The sequence below is a fragment of the Onychomys torridus genome, chromosome 6, assembly GCF_903995425.1.
Source record: "Onychomys torridus chromosome 6, mOncTor1.1, whole genome shotgun sequence".
NCBI classification, from domain to species: Eukaryota; Metazoa; Chordata; class Mammalia; order Rodentia; family Cricetidae; genus Onychomys; species Onychomys torridus.
Window position 1 is genome coordinate 17,033,911 of NC_050448.1, and position 22,763 is coordinate 17,056,673.

Sequence of the window (22,763 nt, forward strand, 5' to 3'; positions counted from 1 at the left end):
GCTAAGATGGGAAGGAGCTAGATGGATGAGAACCTAGATGGTGAGAACCTAGATGGGGCAGAACTAAGATGAGAGAATTAAGATAGAACTTAGAAGGAACAACAGATAAATATAGAGAGAATTAAACAGAAAGGAACTTGGCTTCAGTACAGAACTGAAGATATGAAGATAGGATTTTATCTCAGAAAAATAAAAGCAAGTGGACTAAAGAGCTCAGTGTGCTGAGATTCTATTTCCTGAAAATAGTCCTCGCCGTTCATAGTTTTCTCTCCCGAGCCCCTGGGAAGTATAATATTAAGGCTGATCCTTTTAATATTATACAAGAGGAAGAAATAATACATACTTAAATCTATAATAAAAGGAATGCAACCTACTTTTTTTTTTCTCCTGTGGAAACAAAAGCAAAACCCATCCCCTAACGTAACACATATTCTGCTTCCCATTCTGAGGTCAACACATCCTTAAAGTATACAGGCTGATTTAATTCAGTACTTTTTCCCTGCTGTCCAATATCTCTCTGCAGCTGTCTTTCCTTTCTCATTAGCATTAGAAAATTTAAAGTTAATAAAGCATTATGTAATCTATCTCTGGGGGTCTTTATTGCCCCTGTTTATTAAGCATATATTTTAGAGTGCAACTAGATCTTTTTACAGCTGCTTCCCCTACAGGGTTGTGTGCAATACTTGTAACGTATTTTATATTGTAATATGCAAAAGACCTATTTTATTTTACTACAGACAATATACTGGAGCATTGTCAGTCATAATTTATACAAGTATCCCCATGATGACATAACTTCTAACAAATATGTGATTACAGAATCAGCCTTTTCATGACTCAAAGCCATTGTCCACTTAAGTCCTGAATATGTATCTATGGGGTAGTAGACATTTTAATTTTCAAAACTTTGCAAAATGAAACATGTTCATTTGCCAACTTTCATTTATTTGAGCACCCTTTGAGTTACTTCCTACAGCGAGTGGAGTTTGGTTATACAAGGAACAAGTAAAACATTGTCTTATAATTTTCATGACTTGTTGCCAAGTGATGGAAAAATCCTTTTTCAAACCTTTGCTATTGACATGTTTTTTTTTTTGTTTGTTTGTTTTGTTTTGTTTTGTTTTTGAAATTCTGAGGCTTCTAGCACATTTCCTACCATTAGTTGATCAGTTTCATCACTACCTTGTGGTAGAGGGCCTCCTAGACACATTTGGGATATAATATGTACTATATAGAGGGGATGATTTCAATTTCTGATTATTTCTTGTAACTGAATAAATAACAAAGTCAAATCTGCATCATCTGGAATAAGTTCAGCAGTTTCTATATGTAAAACAACTCTTTCTGCATATTGAGAGTTAATAACTTACAATTAGAGGTTCTGGAAAATCTAATAATACCATGAGAGGAGCATATAGTTCTGACTTTTCAACAGAATCATAGGGCTTTGAGCCACTTTATTCAAGTTTCTTGATTTATAACCTGCCTTTCCTGATTTGTTCATATCAGTATGGAATTTGGGGCTCTAGAAATTGATGTTCCCTGTACAATGTGAGGAGGAATTCAGTTACTTCTCTTTATATATTAAATTCTCTTGCTTTGGGGATATTTGTAGTTAATCTCTCCCCCAAAATCTCTTTGTCAATGTTCATTTTCGGCCCATAAGGAAGAAATTTCAGCATTAGTAAAACGTACTACAATTTCTGCTGGGTTTATTCCTGCTATTTGACAAAGTCTTAGTTTTTCTTTTAGAATCAACTCAGGAACGTTTTCTACATAGGTCTTTAATGTCTTACTGTTTGTGTGGTAAAAATATCCATCCTAAAATATTGTCTTCTTTCTGCATTAAGATTCCTGTAGGAGAATTTTAGAAGGTTAAAAAAAAAAAAAAAAAAAAGAATGCATTCAAGCTCTGGATCCACATGATCCACATGTACATCCTGTAATTTCTTTCCTACCAAAGCCAATTCTATCTCAGCATTAGCTGATAATTTTCTTAGATTATTTAAATCCTTGTCACCTCAGAAGGCTTGAACAAATTATTCTGTTCTTGAATGTAAATTCAATTGTGAGCCATATCCAGTTACTGTCTCCTATCAATTTTTGAAAGTCATTAAGAGTCTGCAATTGATCTCTCCTGATTTGTACATTTGGGGGTTGAATTTTTTGTAAAGCTATTTTATATCCTATGTAAGTAATAAAATCTCTTTGTATTTTTTCAGGAGCAATTTGTAATCCCCAATAAGGCAAAATTTCCTTTTATCTATATTTGAATCAGCTAGTAAAATATCATCCATATAATGGTAAATTATAGATTGTGGAAACTACACAAATTATTTCCAATGGCTGTCATACAAAACATAGGCACAGGGTGGGACTGTTTAAAATCCTTTGTGGGCAAACTTTCCATTGATATCTCTTAACATGCTGAGATAAGCAAGGACCATGAAGGTAAATTTTCACCTCCTATAAAACTGACTTAAACTGTAGGTTACTGACCCTGCCGCTGGTGATCTTTCTGCCAACAGACAGGCCCTACTCTCTAGAGCTTTCTCTGGACATATAGGTGATCAAAGAAGCCTGCTATGCCTCTGAAGCCTCTGCTTTCTTTTTAGTTTCAACAATGTAGCCACACAGATGCTTGTAAGAAATATTAAATATGAATCTTTTTTATCAAATAGTATCAAAATTGAGTTTAAAATATGGAATTCAAATCTTAACACTTCCTCCACTCAGTAAAATATTGTTTATTGCCAGCCCCGAGCCCGAATTCTAGGAAACTGATGGCCTGGAACAGTGACTCTTCTTTCCTGGGAGCAGTCCTCCTTCCTTTCCTATGGACCAATTGTTGTCATACTCACGTAATGAATAAGACTGTAAAGTCTGACCCTAGATATTGGGGAAAAGACACAGACACCACTTTCCTTAGGATAAAGTCAAGTGCAGTTCCTATCTAGGTAAGATCCCCTTTCACCAACATACCCTCCTGAACAAGACCAAAGTTTGCCTTGTCCAGACACTTATTTGTAACAATTCACAGGTTACTCTAAGAACACAGCTCACCCAAGAAACCACCTCAGATGGCCTCATAGGTTAAATGCTTCCCAACAGCTTCTGTAGTGGCCCTGTACCTCTGGAACTCTGCAATTCAGCAAAAGAACCCCAGGGATGGAAGTCTGTGGACATCACAGTGACAATGGAACAAGGAAATTACCAAGGAACACATGACCAATCTGTATGCAGAGCAAAGATGAGAAATGCTATGGGGAAGAAAATAGGATTCCTTTGCTGGTCATATCATCTTGAGGGTTGAAACGTGTTTGACATGAAATTTGGGTGCATGAAATCTCAATAAATGGACACTAAGAACAATGAAACCAAAAAATCCAGGCAGAAAGAGTTCTAAAGAAAGAGACAGAAAGAGATAAAGAAACTGAAGAAAGAAAATATTTCCCTTAAGGAGAGGAGGGACCAAGTACTCTGGCTACAGACTTTGTTAATATCACCCCTGCCCTACCCTGACAAAGGAGATTGAACAATGGGAGGCCTCAAACTTGGGTTTAAGTCCCTATGTTTCCTCTGCATGCATGTCATTGTCCACTGTATCCCTCCCCCAAGCAGTCACTGAGAAAGTCTGGGAAACCTTGGATGAGGTCTAGTGGAAGTAAAAAAGCTAGTCTCTTTGGGGGAGTTGCATCTGACTATCTTAGATGATGCCATGAGATAATGCTTTACTGAGTAAAAGTGCCACAACATGCTACCAAGGTTTTATTAGGATGAACTCTATTTAACACGTTTTCTTACCAGAAGGTTTAAATTATAGCCCATAAGGAGGGTGAAAAAGCTATTTGATCTTAGCTGACAGCATGCTTACCTGGGATAATTGGGACAAGAAACATCTTGTGTTTGGGGACTAAGTTAAAACCCCTGGATACTTGGCTTCCACAGTTACAATCACTATGTAAGACATATGGACTCAACTGACTCTGACCAAGACCATGGACTCCTTTTCCTATATTCCTTTGCTATTTAGATCCTACTTGCCTAGTCCATAGGCAACATCTCCTCCTAAATACATCCTAAACTAACTAAAGTGCCTTTCAAAGAAAATGGTGTAACAGTGCACATTTAACCTGAGAGATGTGTGTATCCTACAGGGACTTGTGCCTGATGGGGAATGGGTTCACCTCCCCATGGGACTCAGATAATCTTGAACAGAAAGGAACCATGTGGTTTGCCCCCATATTTGCTGGTGAACTCATCAAAATGGAATCAGCCATGTCAGTCACAACTTGGCCATCTTCTTCGCTAATGGTTTCATAAGATGTAAATGACATGTGACTTCTGGATTACTATGGCATAAAACAAAATGGAAGTATCCATAAACACACAAAGAATATAGAAGAGACAAAGGTAAAACCCACAGGCAAAAGGTAGATGGGATCATTTAAGTTAGGAAAAACTGGCTAGAAATAAGTCAAGTGAAGGCTGGATATTCATAAGTAAGAATAGTTCTCCATTATTATTTGGGAACTGAGTAGTGGGCCACATAAGAGTTAAAAAATAAAAGCTGCTGGGCGGTGGTGGTGCACGCCTTTAATCCCAGTACTCAGGAGGCAGAGGCAGATGGATCTCTGTGAGTTCGAGGCCAGCCTGGTCTACACAGCTAGTCCAGGACAGACTCCAAAGCTACAGAGAAACCCTGTCTCAAAACACCAAAAATAAATAACTAAACAAAAAAACAAATAAATAATAAAAATAAAAAAGCTATACACTTCCTTGCTCCATATTTGTTATCCATACTTGCTCCATCATGCCCCAGAACATCATGCAGTGAAACAATGCTTTGTTTTCATTTTCTAGTCTCCTCATATCAAGAGAACAGCGTCTAAGACAAAGAGCAAAACTCAACCTCTGGCCTCCACACATATGTGTACAAATGATATGCCCACACATGTAGACATGCATTAACCATGCATGCACAACACAGCCAAATGAACAAAGAGAAGGAAGAGGACATCAATGAGACCTTAGGTGGTCAGGAGCTTTTGTGCTTCCTTTATTACTAGTGAACTTCTACCCTCCAGAGGACCTTTAACTTTCTCAATAAATTAGCAAAACTACTATTACTAACCATTTGTCTCAATTCATATTTGGTCAGTTGGACAATAGCTAGCCAGCAAGTATGCATGAAATGTTTTCTGTTCAAGAAATGTCCAAAATCAAATTGGTAACAACACTGTTAAATCATGCTCTACTCACAAAAAAGGAGATTGTGCCAAATGGTAGTAGCACACACCATTTATCCCAGCACTTGGAAGACAGAGGCAGGTGGATCTCTGAATTCAAGGCCAGCCTGGTCCTCAGACTGAGTTCCAGGACAGCTGGGGCTTTACAAAGAGAAACCCTCTCTTGAAAAACCCAAAAAAAGGGGAGGATTGTTACCCAAAAAAACCTCGAGAATTTTATAATTGTGCATTTGTCATGACTAAATTGAACCGTATCAGAATATAACATTAACATTTAGCCTATGATAGAAAATAAAACAACCCTGCACCATTCCAATGGAAAAGAAGACAAGGTATTGCCAATGCAAATGTTAATTTGCAAACAGGAGCAGTGGCTCATGCCTGTAACTGCAGCTACTTAAGCTGAGGCTAGAACATCACCTGTGGGTGAATTCTAGACTGTGCACAGCAAATCAAGAAGCTTGCATCTTTGCAAGGTGAACCTCCTACCCAAGGCCAGAGTCAATGAAGAAATATGTCTTAGAGGAAACCAACAGGGTAAATTATGTACTACACAGATTTCAGATTCTGAGGAAATATAAACTACCAATTTATCATGTCTGTCCATAATTAAACATCTACAGTGGAATTGGATGAATACCTATTTTGTCATCTATATTTGGCTACTTGGAATGAGCTATAATTGGCAAATATCATAACCTCTCAGTTAAATAATTGTTCACTTATCAGCTGAAGGAAGCTTTAATTTTGTTGATGACAATGTTACTCTAGTCAGGCCTGGTGGCCCATGTTTATAAGACCCTGGCAATGCAGAGGCTCAGATGGGAGAATCCCAGAAACTTTCACACCAGTCTGAACTCATATTGCAAACTGGATAGCCTCTACTCCCTCAAACTCATCTTGACTGGCAACCTCATCTTAATCACCATATGAATAAGGAAAAAAAGGAGACCCCACAAATTTGTCTTCCAGTCTCCACATATATATCACGGCCCAAAAAACTATAATAATATTATTACACATATGCACAGACACACACACACACACACACAACAGAATTTCTTTTGAAATAAATCTCATTACCATTACATTATCTGGCATCTCTGGATAATTACCTTAGAATGCAATACTTCAAGATGAAATATGAAATGCATAACTAATGGGGACATAAAGACACATGGAACTTCAAATAATATATTCAGATCCACAGCACATCAAGCAATGTTGTGAAATACACAGTTGACTGCTGATTTTCCTATATTATTACACCTCTACCAGATATATGAAAATGCTATTTGGATGCACATGAGGTATTTATTTAATGTTTCTTATATTCTCTTCTATTAAGCATTTTAACATTAACATATGTTTAAACATGCTAATAAAACAGCATACATGGGGGGTACATCACCTACCCTGGGACTTGTACTCAGGAGGGTGATACCTAAGGGATAATGAGTTCAAATATATCCCTAATTACTGACATTGAAGCCAGACTGGATAATAAACACCATCTCAAGGGAATTTGTTAAAATACGAAAAACAAAACCAGGAAAAACAACCCATCACACTTTCACAGACACCCTTACTTCAAAAATAGGATCACACACTGCCTGATAGTTAAATAAACAACGGACCACTTAGACGATGGGCATCCCATTCTATACACTGCAGCAGAAAACACCTATTACTGAGTAAAAGTGCAACAGAAGATGAGCAGAAGTCAAGGAAACTATAAGAACCACAAAATAAACTTCATTAAATGGACTGGCCACACGTATACCACATTTTAGTATCAATCTCCCATGTGGCAAAATAGAAACCCACAATGCAGTGATCTCCCCCATCTGTCTTGAGTCAACGTGGTAAATAAATTACTTCCTTCAAGGGTATGATGAAAAAGACATAAAACAAGATTTTTTTTTTTGTGAATCTGAAGATAATTGTGATGTCTAAAGTCTTAACGAAATCGTTTACCATAATAGGATATTTCTCTTGTATGAGTTATTTCCTATTTCCTGACATCAAGACTATATATGACAGCTTTGAAATATTTACAGGGTGGGAGAAATAGCCAGACAGTTAAGAGAGGTTCCCAGGATGAAGCCAGGTCTTTAACAACACCCTGTAATTCCTGCTAAAAGAAGATCCAATGGCCTAAACTTCTTGGGAACCAGAATGCACATACCCACAAAAAGAAACAATAACATCATATAATTAAAATTAAAACAAATCTTTAAGCAATCAGATTTACACTCAAGAACGTTTTTCTCTTGTAAGCATTTATTCCTGTAACTCATGTGTGGAAGCATCAAGGCTTACTTACAGAGTTTTTCTTCATCATGAACTGGTTCATAAAACAGAAAGCAGGCATGTAGGCTTGCAGTCAGAGAAATCAATCTTTCTCAGTTGGTGGTATCATTTGGGAAGATATAGGTAATGCTTGCCCTGCTGGAAGAAATAAGTCCCTGGGGTTGAGCATGAGTTCACATCCACACACCATTTCCAGTTCCCATTTTCACCTTCATGCTATGGGTGGGATGTGAGTTCTTAGCTTCCTGATTCAGCTGCCATGTTTGACACTTGTTGCCATGCCACTTTCATGGTGATCCTGTATCCCTTTGGAACCAAGGGCTCACTCATGAATTGACATAGACATAAAGTTTTATCACAGCAACAGAAAAGACATTAACACACATCAATTAAATTTTACAACTGGATTGTAATTTCATGTAATTTAAGAGAACTGTGGAATTTAAAAGGGTTACCTCATCATTTAAATTCATAGTTATTTTCACCATATGAGTTTGCAGGTGCAAATAAAATAAAGAGAGACATCATAATGCTTGAACAGATTGGTAACACTTGTCAGATTTCTTCTCCAGAATGAACTTGTGTAACTGAATTTAAGTCAGGTGAATAAAGATCTTACCAAACCCTTTATGGCCAGATTTCCTTGAGTATCAGTTTTTTCAGGTCCTCAAAGACTACTGTAAAATGAAAAGACTTTAAAATACCAATTACATACTGAAATTTTACTCTTGAAATAAAGACTAACATGAAGTGCAAAACTTTGCCACACTCACTACCTTTCTAGGGTTTCTCTGTAGTGTGATTATTTTTTCTGATGATTTCAAAGACTGCTGATTCATGCAAAGGCTTTACCACATTGATTACATTCGTAGGGTTTTGCTCTAAAATGTGTTCTCATGCATTTGATGATTACTGTGTCATGAAAAGGCTTTACAACATTGATTACATTTATATGGGTTCTTTCCAGATTGTGTTCTTTTATATATTTAGAGACCACTGTCACATGCAAAGGCTACATTGATTACACTTGTAGGGTTTCTGTCCAGAATATGTCATGAAAAGTCTTTATAACATTCATTGTATTTATAGGGTTATGCTCCAGCATGTGTTCTTTCATGTACTCTGAGATTACTGGCACATGCAAAGACTTTACCACACTGATTACATTCATAGGGTTTCTCTCCAGTATGTGTTCTTTTATGTCTTTGGAGACTACTCACACTTGCAAAGGCTTTACCACATTGATTGCATTCATATGGTTTCTCTCCAGAATGTATTCTTTGGTGCCTTTGAAGATTAATATGTTGTGAAAAGGCTTTATCACATTGATTACATTTGTAGGGTTTCTCTCCAGTATGTGTTCTTTTATGTATTTGGAGACTAGTGGTCCATGCAAAGGCTTTATCACACTGATTACATTTGTAGGGTTTCTCTCCAGTATGTGTTCTTTTATGTATTTGGAGAGCATTGTGTTCTGAAAAGGCTTTATCACATTGATTACATTTGTAGGGTTTCTCTCCAGTATGCGTTCTTTCATGTATTTGTAGATAACTATGTCGTGAAAAGTCTTTATCGCACTGATTACATTTGTAGAGTTTCTCTCCAGAATGTCTTCTTTTATGTATTTGGAAAGCATTGTATTGTGAAAAGCCTTTATCACATTGATTACATTTGTAGGGTTTCTCTCCAGCATGTATACTTTCATGTCTTCGAAGATCAGTGGTACATACAAAGGCTTTACCACATTGATTACATTTATAGGGTTTCTCTCCAGAATGTATTCTTTTATGAATCTGAAGATTACTGTGTCCAGAAAAGGCTTTATCACATTGATTACATTTGTAGGGTTTCTCTCCAGTATGTGTTCTTCTATGTATTTGGAGATCACTGTGTCGTGAAAAGTCTTTATCACACTGATTACATTTGTAGGGTTTCTCTCCAGTATGTGTTCTTTCATGTAGTTGGAGACTAGTGGCATATGCAAAGTCTTTATCACAATGATTACATTTGTAGGGTTTCTCTCCAGAATGCATTCTTTCATGTATTTGGAGTTGACTGCGTCGTGAAAATTCTTTATCACATTGATTACATTTGTATGGTTTCTCTCCAGTATGTGTTCTTCCATGCGTTTGGAGATGACAGTGTTGTGAAAAGGCTTTATCACATCGATTACATTTGTAAGGTTTCTCTCCAGTATGTGTTCTTTCATGTGTTCGGAGACTACTGGCACTTGTAAAGGCTTTACCACATTGATAACATTCATAGGGTTTCTCTCCAGAATGTGTTCTTTCATGAATTTGAAGATTGCCATATTGTGAAAAGGCTTTATCACATTGATTACATTTATAGGGTTTCTCTCCAGTATGTGTTCTTTCATGTATTTGGAGTTGACTGTGACTTGAAAAGGCTATATCACATTGATTACATTTGTGGGCTTTCTCTCCAGAATGTGTTCTTTTATGTATTTGGAGAACACTGTGGTGTGAAAAGGCTTTATCACATTGATTACATTTGTAGGGTTTCTCTCCAATATGTGTTCTTTCATGTAGTTGGAGACTAGTGGCATATGCAAAGTCTTTATCACAATGATTACATTTGTAGGGTTTCTCTCCAGAATATGTTCTTTCATGCATTTGAAGATGACTGTGTTGTGAAAAGGCTTTAGCACAATGAATATATTCACAGGGTTTCTCTCCAGTATGACATTTTTTGAACCTGTAAAGATACTTAGCACATGTAAAAGCTTTATCACACTCAGTACACTGATGAATATTTATATCTGTATGAGTTAATTTTACAATTTGGTCTAATTTTTACAACAAATAAGATCATTAGTTATACACTTATAGTGCTCCCCTTCATTTAGGGATGTTTTGTGTCTTTGAAGATATCTGTAATGATAAGAGCCTTTATCACAGGGTCCACATTTGTAGCATCATTATTCTATATGAGATTCTTCACATATATAAAGAGAACTGGAAGAACTCAGAGCTTTAACATACTTATTGCATTCATAAATTTTCTAACAATGAGAGTCATACTTTATTTGCAAAGTGAACCAGGACAAACAGACAATTTTATACATTTAATACTCATAGGGCTTTTCTGCAGTGTAATTTTGTTGATGTATTCCCAATGAAGTTGGAAAACCAATTAATTTTTAACTTGTATCACATTCAAAACTTCTACTCAAAGTGGGGACTACTACATATCTTCTCATTGTTTTGTTTTAAGAGATAGTTATGTTGCTTCTTTCCATATCCCTCTGCTCACATGGCCTGTATTCAGAGTGAAATATGATGTACTGATAAAGGAAAACTAACAAATAAAATGTTTCCATACTGCATCCACACAGCTTGATTTTTCTCTTCCTCATAGACATGTGGTATAGGGATTAAGGTTTCTCCACAACAACTTTCTTGACTATCATAAACTGGCCCTCTCACTAAACTTAGAAAAATCACAAGTATATGAGCAACACTAGTTTACTCTGAACTATTTGCTTATTAGAATGTTTTCAATATATACTTATCACCTATTCAATACATATTCCTTTTGCAATATCTGATTGGCATGAAATTAAACAGACTGGCTGATCTACAGCATGGCTTTCATAAGCTGTAATTCAAATGGGGATATATATGGCACTGTTTCCCTGTGTTCTTTCTCAGAGCAATGCCTTGCAAACACATATCAGTACACTTTAAAATGTGCTTATTTACACTCTTACTTTTGTTTAAAACTTCTGGGACACATTACAATTTCTCCATAGGCATATTTGTTCACCTAGCACGTGAAAATTACCTTCCATGTCTTCCAGAACTTTGACAATGTTCTTCAATATTGTGGTCTTCCCAACTGAAGCCTAAAATACAGTACCAGAAAATGTATGATATATTATGGGAAACTGTGTAAAATTTAAGTTACTATCTTCAGTGAATTTTAGAACGATGCCAGATTTATTCACCTCATTCTTCTTTCTCAATCAGAATTACAGAAGAGTATTAATAACCAAGGAACAATTTTCCCCTTATTTTAAAATGTGATGAAAAATTCAGTCTTACCTATAGCAGTGAGGTTCCTGTAGGTCTCCAGCATCACATCTTTGTAGAGATTCTTCTGGGCAGGATCCATCAAAGTCCACTCCTCCCAAGTGAAGTCAATATGCACATCATCATAGGTCACTGCAGTCTAAAATATCCCACACATGTGTACAACAGAAAGTGTGATACTGACAGCATGCTGATGTATACTTCTTTGACAATATATTTGTATAATTCTGGAGCTCCCCCACTTACTCTATGACACAGACATTCTAATCATCAATTCATTTTAGAAAAAAAACTGAACAATGGGGTTCACCTCTGTCATTTCTTCATACTTTGTCTAGGATATAGCCTTGTAAGAGAAATGCCTATTAACAGATATAAAAATAGAGGCAAGCAAACAGATCAAAGTATACATCAGAGAAACTGAATGAACAGTTACTAACTACAAAAAAGATGGGCAAGATGGGTGCATTGGCTCATGGCTTTAATCCCAGCACTCACGAGGCAAGAGGCAGGTGAAGTTAGTTGAATTGGATGCCATTCTGCCCTATGTAGTGAATTTCAGGATAGCCAGTTACATATTAGTAAGACCCTGTCTCCCCCATAAAAATAAATTGTTAAAAAAAAAAGGTAGGAAAATCTCACAGGTTTTTATGGAAGTCCCTACAAAGAATTATACATACACTCCAGCTCTGTTTTCATCTTCCAGAAACCAGTTTAAACCATAACAATAAGAAGAACTTGCTAAAAGGGAATGCATGTTTATAGTTACAAATGAGCAAATGCAAACATTAGCAATATAAATGTTGATCATAAATAACATAGGACAGCAGAGATGACTCAGCATTTAAGAGCTCTTGCTGGTCTTGCAGACAGGTGGGCTCAATTGCCAATCCTTACATGGGGCTTACAAAATTCATTACTACAAGTTCAGGGGTTGTGAAGCCATCTTCTGATTGCTGTGAGGACCAGGCATACATACATGTGGTACAAATCCATGCATACTGGCAAAAGATGAATATTCATTCAAAAGAACTGAAAACCAACACAATAGGTAAGAAGAATGTCACACACTTGTAATTGAATGACTCAGAAGGCTCAAGCAGTTTTAATGTCATAAATACAGCCATCCTGGGAAAGAGAATGATATACTCTGCCAGATTTGAAGTTTCAAGCAAAACAGCATATGCTTGACATGTACAAAAACCTACACTCCAGGCCCATCACATAATAATATAAAAACAAAAAAAGCCCAGGCATGATGGTACACATTTAATCACAGGACATGGAAGCAAAAGTCTTCGGATATCTGAATTTAGGCCAGCCTGGTCTACAGAGCTACTTTTAGGATAGCCAGGGCTATACAGAGAAACCTTGTCTTCAAAAACAAAAATAAAAACAACAAAATTGACAAAAACTCAGGTTACAAAATGGCTTAGCACTCAATAGCAATTGCTTCAACAGTATCATATGGGATTTAGTGATACTACCTATAATTGTGGTGAAGTCATGACAGCCAGACACAAAGAACATGAGCTAAGGACAAGGGCTGTGGAATGCTCAGGTGACTGGGCTTGAGCCCATCTGTGCTGGCTGGGAAGATGTCTGTGTGTGGGTCTGGTGACTTGCTCATTGTGGACGTTGCTGCTGCAGTTAGGGATACAGTTGCAGTGTCCTTTTCCTGAATCTCAGATGGGGCTATGCTATGAACAGTTCTCCTTAGGGTGGCTGTGGTTGGTGAAGAGGTATTTGTACCTGCCATACTTGTCATGGGAAAGTTTGTTTAACTGACTTTGGCCAGTGTTAATGAAAGTGGAGTTAAAGCTGACTTCTCAGGAAGAGTGGATGTCCCTGTTCCAGATAATGGGATGGCATCCTCTGGTGTGCTTAATGCTGTTGAAGGTGTTGTCATGGTCCTATTTGTTTCTCTGAGGCCAAGAAACATTGATGATCTCATTCCAGTGTTGGTAGAGTTTGGTGGTGATGGAGCTGTTCCTAGGCACATGCTAACATCAGAAACTGTGCTGTCTGGTAAGGTATCTGTGCTGTGGTGTGTTGCTTGCTCACTGTGGGGGTTGTTGCTGGGGTTAGGGATACAGCTGCATAGAAAATAGGTTGAGGCTATAGACACTCAAATCCCTTCTCCAATGAGGAATTTCATCCAGAAAGACTCCTCCTACTAAGGGTTCCACAAGCACATCAAAGAAAGACACCAAGGAAAGACAAGTATTCAAATACATCATCCTATCTGGGATGGTTTTCATTCAATCGAATACATTCTGACCTAGGTCACTATAGGATTATGGTCACCTCATGATTAAAATGCATTTAGTCTATCTTCAATGATCCTCATCATCTTCAACAGCACCTACCCTTTCAAATGTTCAAGGTCTCTTTGGACACTTAGGTGATTCCTTGACTCTTATATCTTGTAAAATCAGAGAACAAGTTACATCTTTCCAACATACACTGGCACAGAATACCCATTACCATTCCCAAAGAGGAACTGGAACACAGTGAGGGAGACTGGACCAAGGCAAGACTGAAACTCAGTAGGGTAAACACCAAATCCAGCAGCTCTGTCTCAGACACATGGGGCTTCAGTTTCAAAGGGCTTAGGTGTCTCGTTTTCCCTAAAATTTCTCATATATCTCTTTGGCTACTTCCATTCCCTATATACAGCTCTCCATGGCAGATATCTCATAGCTTATGTATCTCAATGTCTCAGTGGTCTCAATATGCAACCCAGGCTTCATGCTCAAAGCTTCATGCAATGGACTCTCACAGGCTCCTCACTAGAACTCTGACTCTACCAAACATGGATGACTGCAAGAGTGCTGAACTGAAACCACAGACCAGGAATCTATGACCTGAGATTTTGATTCTTTCTTGTTTCCAGAACCAGCACAAGTTTGGCTTCCTATTCAGATGGACCTTGCAGAGACTGGACCACAGTTGCAGCAGGTTTTGTATGAAGCTGCTTCTGGGTGATAGGAATCACTTTGCCTAATCCTTCCATTAACTGAAGGCTTAACTTGATGCTGTTAGGGTACCTAGGTAGGCTTCCACTGTAGAAAAAGGGCCTTCTCTTTAATGGAGGTCTCCTTGATAATTCCTGCCTCTCTTTCAGCATGTGAATGCCATCTGAAACGACCTTTTTGTTGTCATTGATTTCTGACCAACTTGTTGCTTTTTTCACTGTAGATAGGAATGAGTCATCAGTAATAAGCATCCAACAGATTCAATTTCCATCTAAGAAATCAGCACATTACTTTTTACTTTGGCCTCACTCAATTTCTCAGAGCAAGGGAAGAATAAGAAAGATTTTAGGCCAAAATAAGACACAAATGACCTCTAGCTTAATCTTTCATGGAGTCTATTTCTCACTAAAATCTATGACCTGACCTCCTCTGTGTGCATTACTCTCAAGAGTCCCGCATCTTCCTCATCCTACAAGAACAGCCTATTGAGCTTTGTGTGAGCTTTCTATGACTTTTGCCATTTACGTCCTAACATCTTCTACATTCCTCTAGAAGACAACATTCCCAGGTTCTTCCCAAGAATGCAATCACTTTGGTGTTCCATTTTTTGTTCTAAGTTGCTTCTCTGCTGCAAAATCATCTCAGGTAAGTTTATTTAGCTAATTCTGCCAGGTCACAATCCATGATTGTGGTATAGAAAAAATGAAGGTTAAAAACCCTGGGCAAACACTGTTTCCTGATTTCTCACTTGCTTTGTCACTGTCTTGTGCTCGCTCAGCCAGCTCTCCTATCCATCTCAGGTCCACTTGCTTAGAGATATTGCCAACTCACTGGAAGAGCCTTCCCATGTCAATCATCAATCAACACAATCTCCTTCAGACATAGCAGTTCCTGACTATTATTAATAAACCAGCTTTGAACATAGTTAAGCAAATGTCTCTGTAATAGGATGGAGGAAAATTTGAGGGTTTATGCACAAGAGTGGTATAGCTGGGTTTTGAGGTAGATAGATTCCCGATTATCAGTGGAACTGCCATATTGGTTTCCATAATGGCTGTACAAGTTTTCACTCCTACCAGCAGTGGAGGAGAGTTCCCTTTGTTCCACATCTTGGCCAGCATGAGCCTTGTGTTACTGATCTTAGCCATTCTAACAGGTGTAAAGTGAAATACCAAAGTTATTTTGATTTACATTTCCTTGATGGCTAAGGATGTTGAACATTTTCTTAAGTGTTTCTCACTCATTTTAGATTCCTCTATTGAGAATTCTATTTAGATATATATCATATTTTAATTGGATTATTTGGTTTGTTGATGTCTAGTTTCTTGAGTTGTTTATTATCCTAAGCAAGGTAACCCAGAACCATATAGACAAACATATGTACTCACTTATAAGTGGATACTAGCTGTCAAGTAAATAATAATCACAGTACAATCCACAGACTCAGAGAGGCTAAGTAACAAGGATGGCTGTAGAGAGGGGAATGCATGGATCTCCCTGGGAAGAGGAGATAGAATGGATTTTGTGGTTCGACTGGAGGCAGGAACAGAAAGGATCAGGTAAGTGATGGAGGGGCAGAATATAGGAAAATGTGAGTGCAATGGAGGAGCTTTGGGGGTGATGTGGAAACCTAGTATGGTAGAAACTTTCTGGAAGCTATGAGGGTGACCCTAATGAGGACTCGAGTATTTGAGAATATGGAGCCTGAACTGGCCATCTTCTATAACAATGTAAGGCTCCCAGCGGTGGGAATGGGACACCAACCCAGCCACAAAAATACTCAACCCATACTGGTCCTGTCTGCAAGATATTCTGGGGCAATGGTGTCTTGGAATTTGTGTAGTAACCAACCAACTACTGGACCAACTTGAGGCCCAGAAACAAAGAGGGAGCACATGACCAACACTGTCTAGATGAACAGGAACCAGAAGTTGGATGGCTCAGAGAAATACAATTGACCAAAAAGAAAAAAAGCTAATGAATTGATATCTGACTATATTCTATTATCATAGATTAGTACCCAGTCCAATTGTCATCAGAATGGCCCCCTCCTGCAACTGATGGGAGCAGATGCAGAGATCCTCATCAAAATATTAGCTGGAGCTCTGGGAACCCTGCATAAGGGTGGACTGTAGGACCCAGAGGGGTCAAGAACACCAGGAGAACATGTCCACAGAATCAACTAGGCAGGGACCAAAGGGGCTCAAAGAGACAGAAGCAGCAATCATGGGTCCTGTGTGGGTCTGTGCCAGGTCCTCTGCATACATGCTGTGGTTGTTTACCTTGATGTGTTTGTGGGAGTAAGGGTATCTCTGACTAATCTCCCTACTCTTGGATCCCTTTCCTCCTCCTGGGTTGCCTAATCCATCCTTGACATGAAGATTTATAGCTAGTTTAAGTGGATCTTATAATGATGTGTTTGGTTGATACACCAACAGGAGCAGTGGATCTGAGAGAGTGGGAAGGAGATGAGGACTGTGAGGAGTGGAGGAATTGGAGACTGAGGTCAGGATGTGCTGTATGACAAAAGAATAAATAAAACAAGAATAAACAAACAAAAAACAACAAAAAGGATATGAAAATGCATTTAGTCTAACTTCAATGATTCTCACAGTCTGTAACAGCTCCAACACTGTTCAAATGTCCAAAGTCTCTTCTGATATTCACGATTATCTCTTGAAAGTAAAATATTCTAAAATCAAGAAACAAGTTAAACCTTTTCAACATACAGTGGCACAGGATATATTCTCATTCTGAAAAAGAGGAATGAGGCCATGTTCCAGTACCCAGATCAGGGAGATAGCCCATGCTCATGTGCAGGCAACACCAGCCAGAGTATTACTCAGCTGTAAAAACAATGACATCATGAAATCTGTAGGCAAATGGATGGAACTAGAAAATAATCATCCTTAGTGAGGTAACCCAGACTCAGAAAGACAAACATGATATGTACTCACTCATAGGTGGATACTAGATGTAAAGCAAAGGATAAAGAGACCCCAACCCAGAGCTGCAGGTAAGTTAGAAAACAAGGAGGATCCTAAGATGGATGAACAGATCACCATGGGAAGGGTAAACAGAGATCTCCATGAGTAAACTGAGGATGAGGGGAGGGCAGTAGAGGAGAGGAGATGGGGAATGAGAACATGAGAGAATGGGATGGTCGAGCTAGGGGAGGGACGGAGTGGGAGAGCAATGAAAGACATATCTTGGTAGAGGGAGACAGTTTGCAGTAAGAGAGAAACCTGGTGCTAGGGAAATGCCCAGGAATCCATAGGACAAACTCAGATTCGACTACTAGCAACAGTGGAAAGAATGCCTGAACTGTCCCACCCTGGTGATTAGATTGATGAATACCCTAACTATCATCATAGAGCCTTCATCCAATAACTAATAGAGATGCAGAGATCCATAACCATGCACCAGGCCAAGCTCCAGGAGTCTAGCCCATGAGAGTGAAGAGGGATTACATGAACAGGGGGTCAAGATCGTGATGGGGAAATCTACAAAGACAACTGAACCAAGCTCAATGGAACCCACGAACTTTAGACAGAGAGCTGTGGAACCTGCATGGGACCAGACTATACTCTCTGCATATGGGAGAGAGTTGTGTAACTGTGTTTGTTTGAGGGGCCAGATGCCCACACAGAAAACACTGTAAGAGAATTAAATGTCAATTTCCTGCCACATGGAGTATGTCACAACATGTGGAATCTGCCCTATCCACCCACCCAAAACCACACACAACTGAGAAACCTCTGTAGCTCAGTATAACTGATGCTACTCTGTGACAGTGAAGACACCAACTCCACCCTCACCATGGCATGGCTTGTGGTCTCCCTCACAGCTCTCTGTAGCTATCTTCTATGGTACTCCAAGCTGCTAAACCTCCCCAGGGCCCCACATTAGTCTAGGCCACCCAGCTGGGCCTCAGGACATTAGGACCTTTTCTACTGGGTGATCAGAGGTCAAGTGACTCTGATAACACAGGCCTTCCCTGCTCTGCAATTCCACTCCAGGAGACAGGTCCCTAGTATTTTAGTAGAAATTCTTCCAGTCTCCCAGAAAACTTCCTGTTCCTCTTCCAAGGCATGGAGTATTTTGTGTGAACAATCCATTACACACTCAATGTACAATGCAGCCAATCTTTTGCTTCTTAATGAAAAGTTCTACTTCCAAAATAGGCCACATTCAAAAAGCAAATGTTGTTACTGTTTAATTGTTTTTAAAGTAAAACCAGGCCATGAATTAGAAAACAATAATGGGGTAATGGTAGGCCTTGCAGGCAGGAAAGAGACTGTAGACATGATATAGGTATACTTTCAAAGAACTATTTAGGAAAGTTGAAAAAGGCTTTAGCACCATGTGCTGCAGAAACTATGGATTTGTATGAGAGTACACCAATGATTACTCACACCTTTTCCCTCAGGCTGAACATCTTAAACCAGGAAAATAACAGAACTAAAAGGCAGGGCCACATCATTGTACCCACATCTTCTATTTTGGTTGAACTAGTGTAACTACAATAATTTGGTCTCATGGTAAGGTCAGTCCTTTATCCAGATTCTTGATTGTCCTGGTCTGTGGATCCCAAGAAATGACCGGTCAGGACATTTATGGAGCATCTGAAATTGATTACCTACCACAATGCTAATCTCATACTGCCAAAGCAGGAAATGTTTCACCCTCCTTCCTGCCCTCCATTTCTGCACTGTCATTACACCAGCTTCAAAATTGGTCAGTGAATTCCATTCTTGCCCAGCTCCCTCTTCACTTCTATGTCCCCAGTAAAAGCCAGAGAGATTGGAGGACACTCATTCACTGGTCTATGTTTCCTTCTCACTGACCAGACAAGACCCAACTGGAAGGAACTGAAGGACTCTCTTCCCAGCACCAGGCAACAGAGGAAGGATTAGGTTTTCAAAACAATTCTCACTTACATGGCATGAGGCAAGCCTCTAGGAAACATTGCTCTAAACAGAAATAAAAAATCAACAGCAGTTGAGAGAAAAGGAATGAAACTATTAAGGACCAAGAAACACTGGAAAACAGAAAGAAATGGGGATTACAGAAGAAATGCATTTTTAAAAATTTTTATTAAGAAATTTTCTATTCATTTTACATACCAACCACAGATACCCCTCTCCCCTCCTCCTCTCACCCCCAGGTATTTGTGTGTGTCACCCCCGCCCCCGTCCCGGGAACCAACCCTCCCATTCCCACCTCCTCCATGCCAAGATCTCCCATGGAGAGTCAGCAAAGCCCTCCCCTCTGTACCAAGGCTGCTCAAGGTGTCACACTTTGAAGAAATGCACTTAAAGAAAATTGAAATTTAAAAAATAAGAATAATTCTTTTCAGCATGGCAAAAGTAATTTATTTTGAAGACAAAGAAAACTTAACTACATTAGTTATATTTACTTAAGAAAAAAGTAGGCCCTTCCCTAGTTGGGGAAATTCAATTAATAACACACTGATTGCTCTTGCCCACATGCACATGTTGGCTGCTGAGATCTGTAACCTGACACACAGAATTACAGGCAATGGTCTGTTTCTCAATCTTCCAAGCTGACTTAACTCTGTCAAGCAAGACTGAACATATCTGCAAAAGAGAATTGTCTAAATAGAAAGTCAGTATTCACTGGCTCAAACTAACTGTGTCAAATTGTACACCCACCAATCTGGTCTGTATTCATTCACATGACAGGGATTAAAACATGTTGGAAAACTACAATCAAGTTCTTCATAATGGTGACTCTAGCAGCTGGCTGCCTACCCTGCCTCTCTCTGAAGGGCACACAATAAACAATTCCTCCTATTCTGGTCTGAAGGCAGAAGCCATGCTCCACAAGCAAATCCTTTTCCTGTGACTGCAATGGATAGTCAACTACATGACACAAATGGGGAATTTTAAAACTGTGAGGTAGTAGAGTCATTTAATTTAAGAATTTATAATGTTTAATCATAGACACCAAAGTCATTGCCCTAGGGACCAATCTACTGAGATCAAGGCCCCTTGAATCAGCACAGGGAGTTTGTCTCAGAAACATTTTTCTAAAGAACTAAAGTTGCACCCTCCTCTGTTGCCCAGTGCTGGAAAGAGTTCTTCAGTTCCTTCCAGCTGGGTCCTTACTGGTCAGTGAAAAGGAAACACAGGCCAGTGAATGTTCAAGAAGTAATACGCCTTCCAAAGGAGAATCACTCCACACACATGGAATTAATAAAGAAAAATTTCTTTAATGATACCATGCATCCATCTCTGACTAATGCTCAAAGAGGAGCCAGCCTGGAACAGATTTTGCATTCCACATGTTCTGTCATTCTTAACTTTCTTTAGGTTCAGGCTCCAGTTACACTTTGAACATTTAAATAGTATCAGGAGATTGAAAGTCTAGCCACTTAGGCAGATGGGAATCTCACACAGCAAAGATAGTCCCAGATTTATTTCTTAAGTACACCACTAACCTGAAACAGCAGATCATTGTTCAGTGACAGGCTCCTGAGGTGAAGGTATCAGGGGCTTAGAAAGATAGGAAAAGTAGAAGGCAGAAAAAATAAAGGCTGGGGTGGGGAGGTCTTGCACAAGCTTTGCCTCATGCCAAGTAAACTTCTCAAGAATAGCATCTTGTATACTGCTTCCAGTGGGAAAAAGGAAGAAAATGGGAGACGTCTATGAAGTCAACAGAAACTATCACACAATGCTGCATAAGGAGAACACATAGTATCTCAACATTACTGACTAAGGACACAGTGGTTTTGAGACTGATAACCATATAGCTACAATGGGCAAGTAGACTTGCGCCCTGGAAAGTCCCACCCCACCACACTCCTCTGACTGGCAGGTCAGACTGGAGGGCCTGATTGGCTAGTGAGGCCTGAGTGACAAGAGCACCTCCCTTAGGGTAACAGTGTGCTTAAATACTCTGCACAGTGGTTCCTGGCCCTACCTTCCACCCAACACCCAGGCCTTTTCTAGATCTGCAGAGATTTGCATTTCAAGAGCACTTGACCCTGGCTCAAACAGCTGACCCTGTTATATTCCTGCACTCCACAGGCACTTCCCCTTCTTCCTCCTATACATCATGCGGCTAGCATGCACAGCCCGTTATACAATGTGGACTGAAGTGATTCCCCTCTCCACCAGGTTGAAAGATGCCCAGAATATTAACAATTAAAGAGATTTTAGGGCACAAAATGAGATGTTTGTTTTATGGCTTTACGCTGAGGTCTAATGAACTCAGGTACTTTTTACCTGGTTGTCTCAGGGACTTTAGACAACCAGGAGAGAAAACAGGAACCAACCAGATCACAGACAAGATAGATCTTTCTTCCATTAGAAGGCTGGATGGTGGTTCCATTGCTTTAGGAGTTTTATTCCTGAAATTCATTTCAATCTCTTGACAATTGAACAACAATAAGAAGTTTAGTCTTCACAGTTGCTAAGTCACAGGAATATGAATCAGGAAATCAGCTGACTATGGTAAAATTATTACCTAGAAAAATCAGGGAATTTTTCCAGAGGAACTCAAGTCTGAAGGAGTATTTGGTGTTACTTGGTTTTTAATATAGCTGCTGTTTTCTGCCATGAATTTCATGTGCATTCCCATAGCTTCCCTAAGAACTTCTAGACAGCATGGATTGATCATTTCTTAGGCATATACAATTAAGGTATTTGGATATAGCCAAGCAGGCAGTGTTTACTGCTTCCAGGCTTTCTGCTCTCTTTTAGCATTAGGATTAGATGTCTGCCTTCTGAAATTATCTCCTTCAGGGAGCACCCAAATCCAGGGCCGCCTCCAGACAAAGCTCCTGTTGGCTCCTGAATTAAGGTAAACACCCATATGGAGATACTGCCTAGGCCATGGCTTTAGGTAGGCAGCTTTGCTTCTTATGCAAATTAAGCTCAGAACTCCCTTTCTTTCATGGCCCAAGTGGCACCCTAGAACAATTTACTTAGAACAAATGGTTTTTTCCTAACAGGTGCGTCAAGCTGTGGTGCAAGTCACCTACCTATGGAATCACCTCCTCCCTACCCCCCAACCTCCCATCCCCCACCCCTGCTGCCCCACTCCCTGCCAAAAAGTGGCAACATAAGAAAAGAAAAGCAATTTTATTTTCGTGTTTCTTAGGCTCTTTTACCTAATCAGCTGTAAGATTGTAATTTGAGCACATT

The 22,763-nt window shown here is 39.2% G+C and overlaps 1 protein-coding gene across 3 annotated transcripts in view; it reads right to left on the reverse strand.

Annotated features, from left to right (window-relative positions):
• LOC118585421 (zinc finger protein 431-like) overlaps positions 1-22,763 on the reverse strand; it is a 37,796-nt gene that overhangs the window by 8,280 nt on the left and 6,753 nt on the right. For 2 of the 3 annotated variants that reach the window (XM_036189966.1, XM_036189967.1), the window contains exons 2-3: positions 11,627-11,753; positions 11,367-11,427 (exon numbers count right to left, since the gene is read on the reverse strand). In XM_036189966.1, coding sequence (XP_036045859.1) covers positions 11,367-11,427; positions 11,627-11,753 — 188 coding nt within the window. Of the gene's footprint in view, positions 1-7,951; positions 10,278-11,366; positions 11,428-11,626; positions 11,754-22,763 lie in introns of those variants that run through there. The other variant, XM_036189965.1, reaches the window with a different exon arrangement.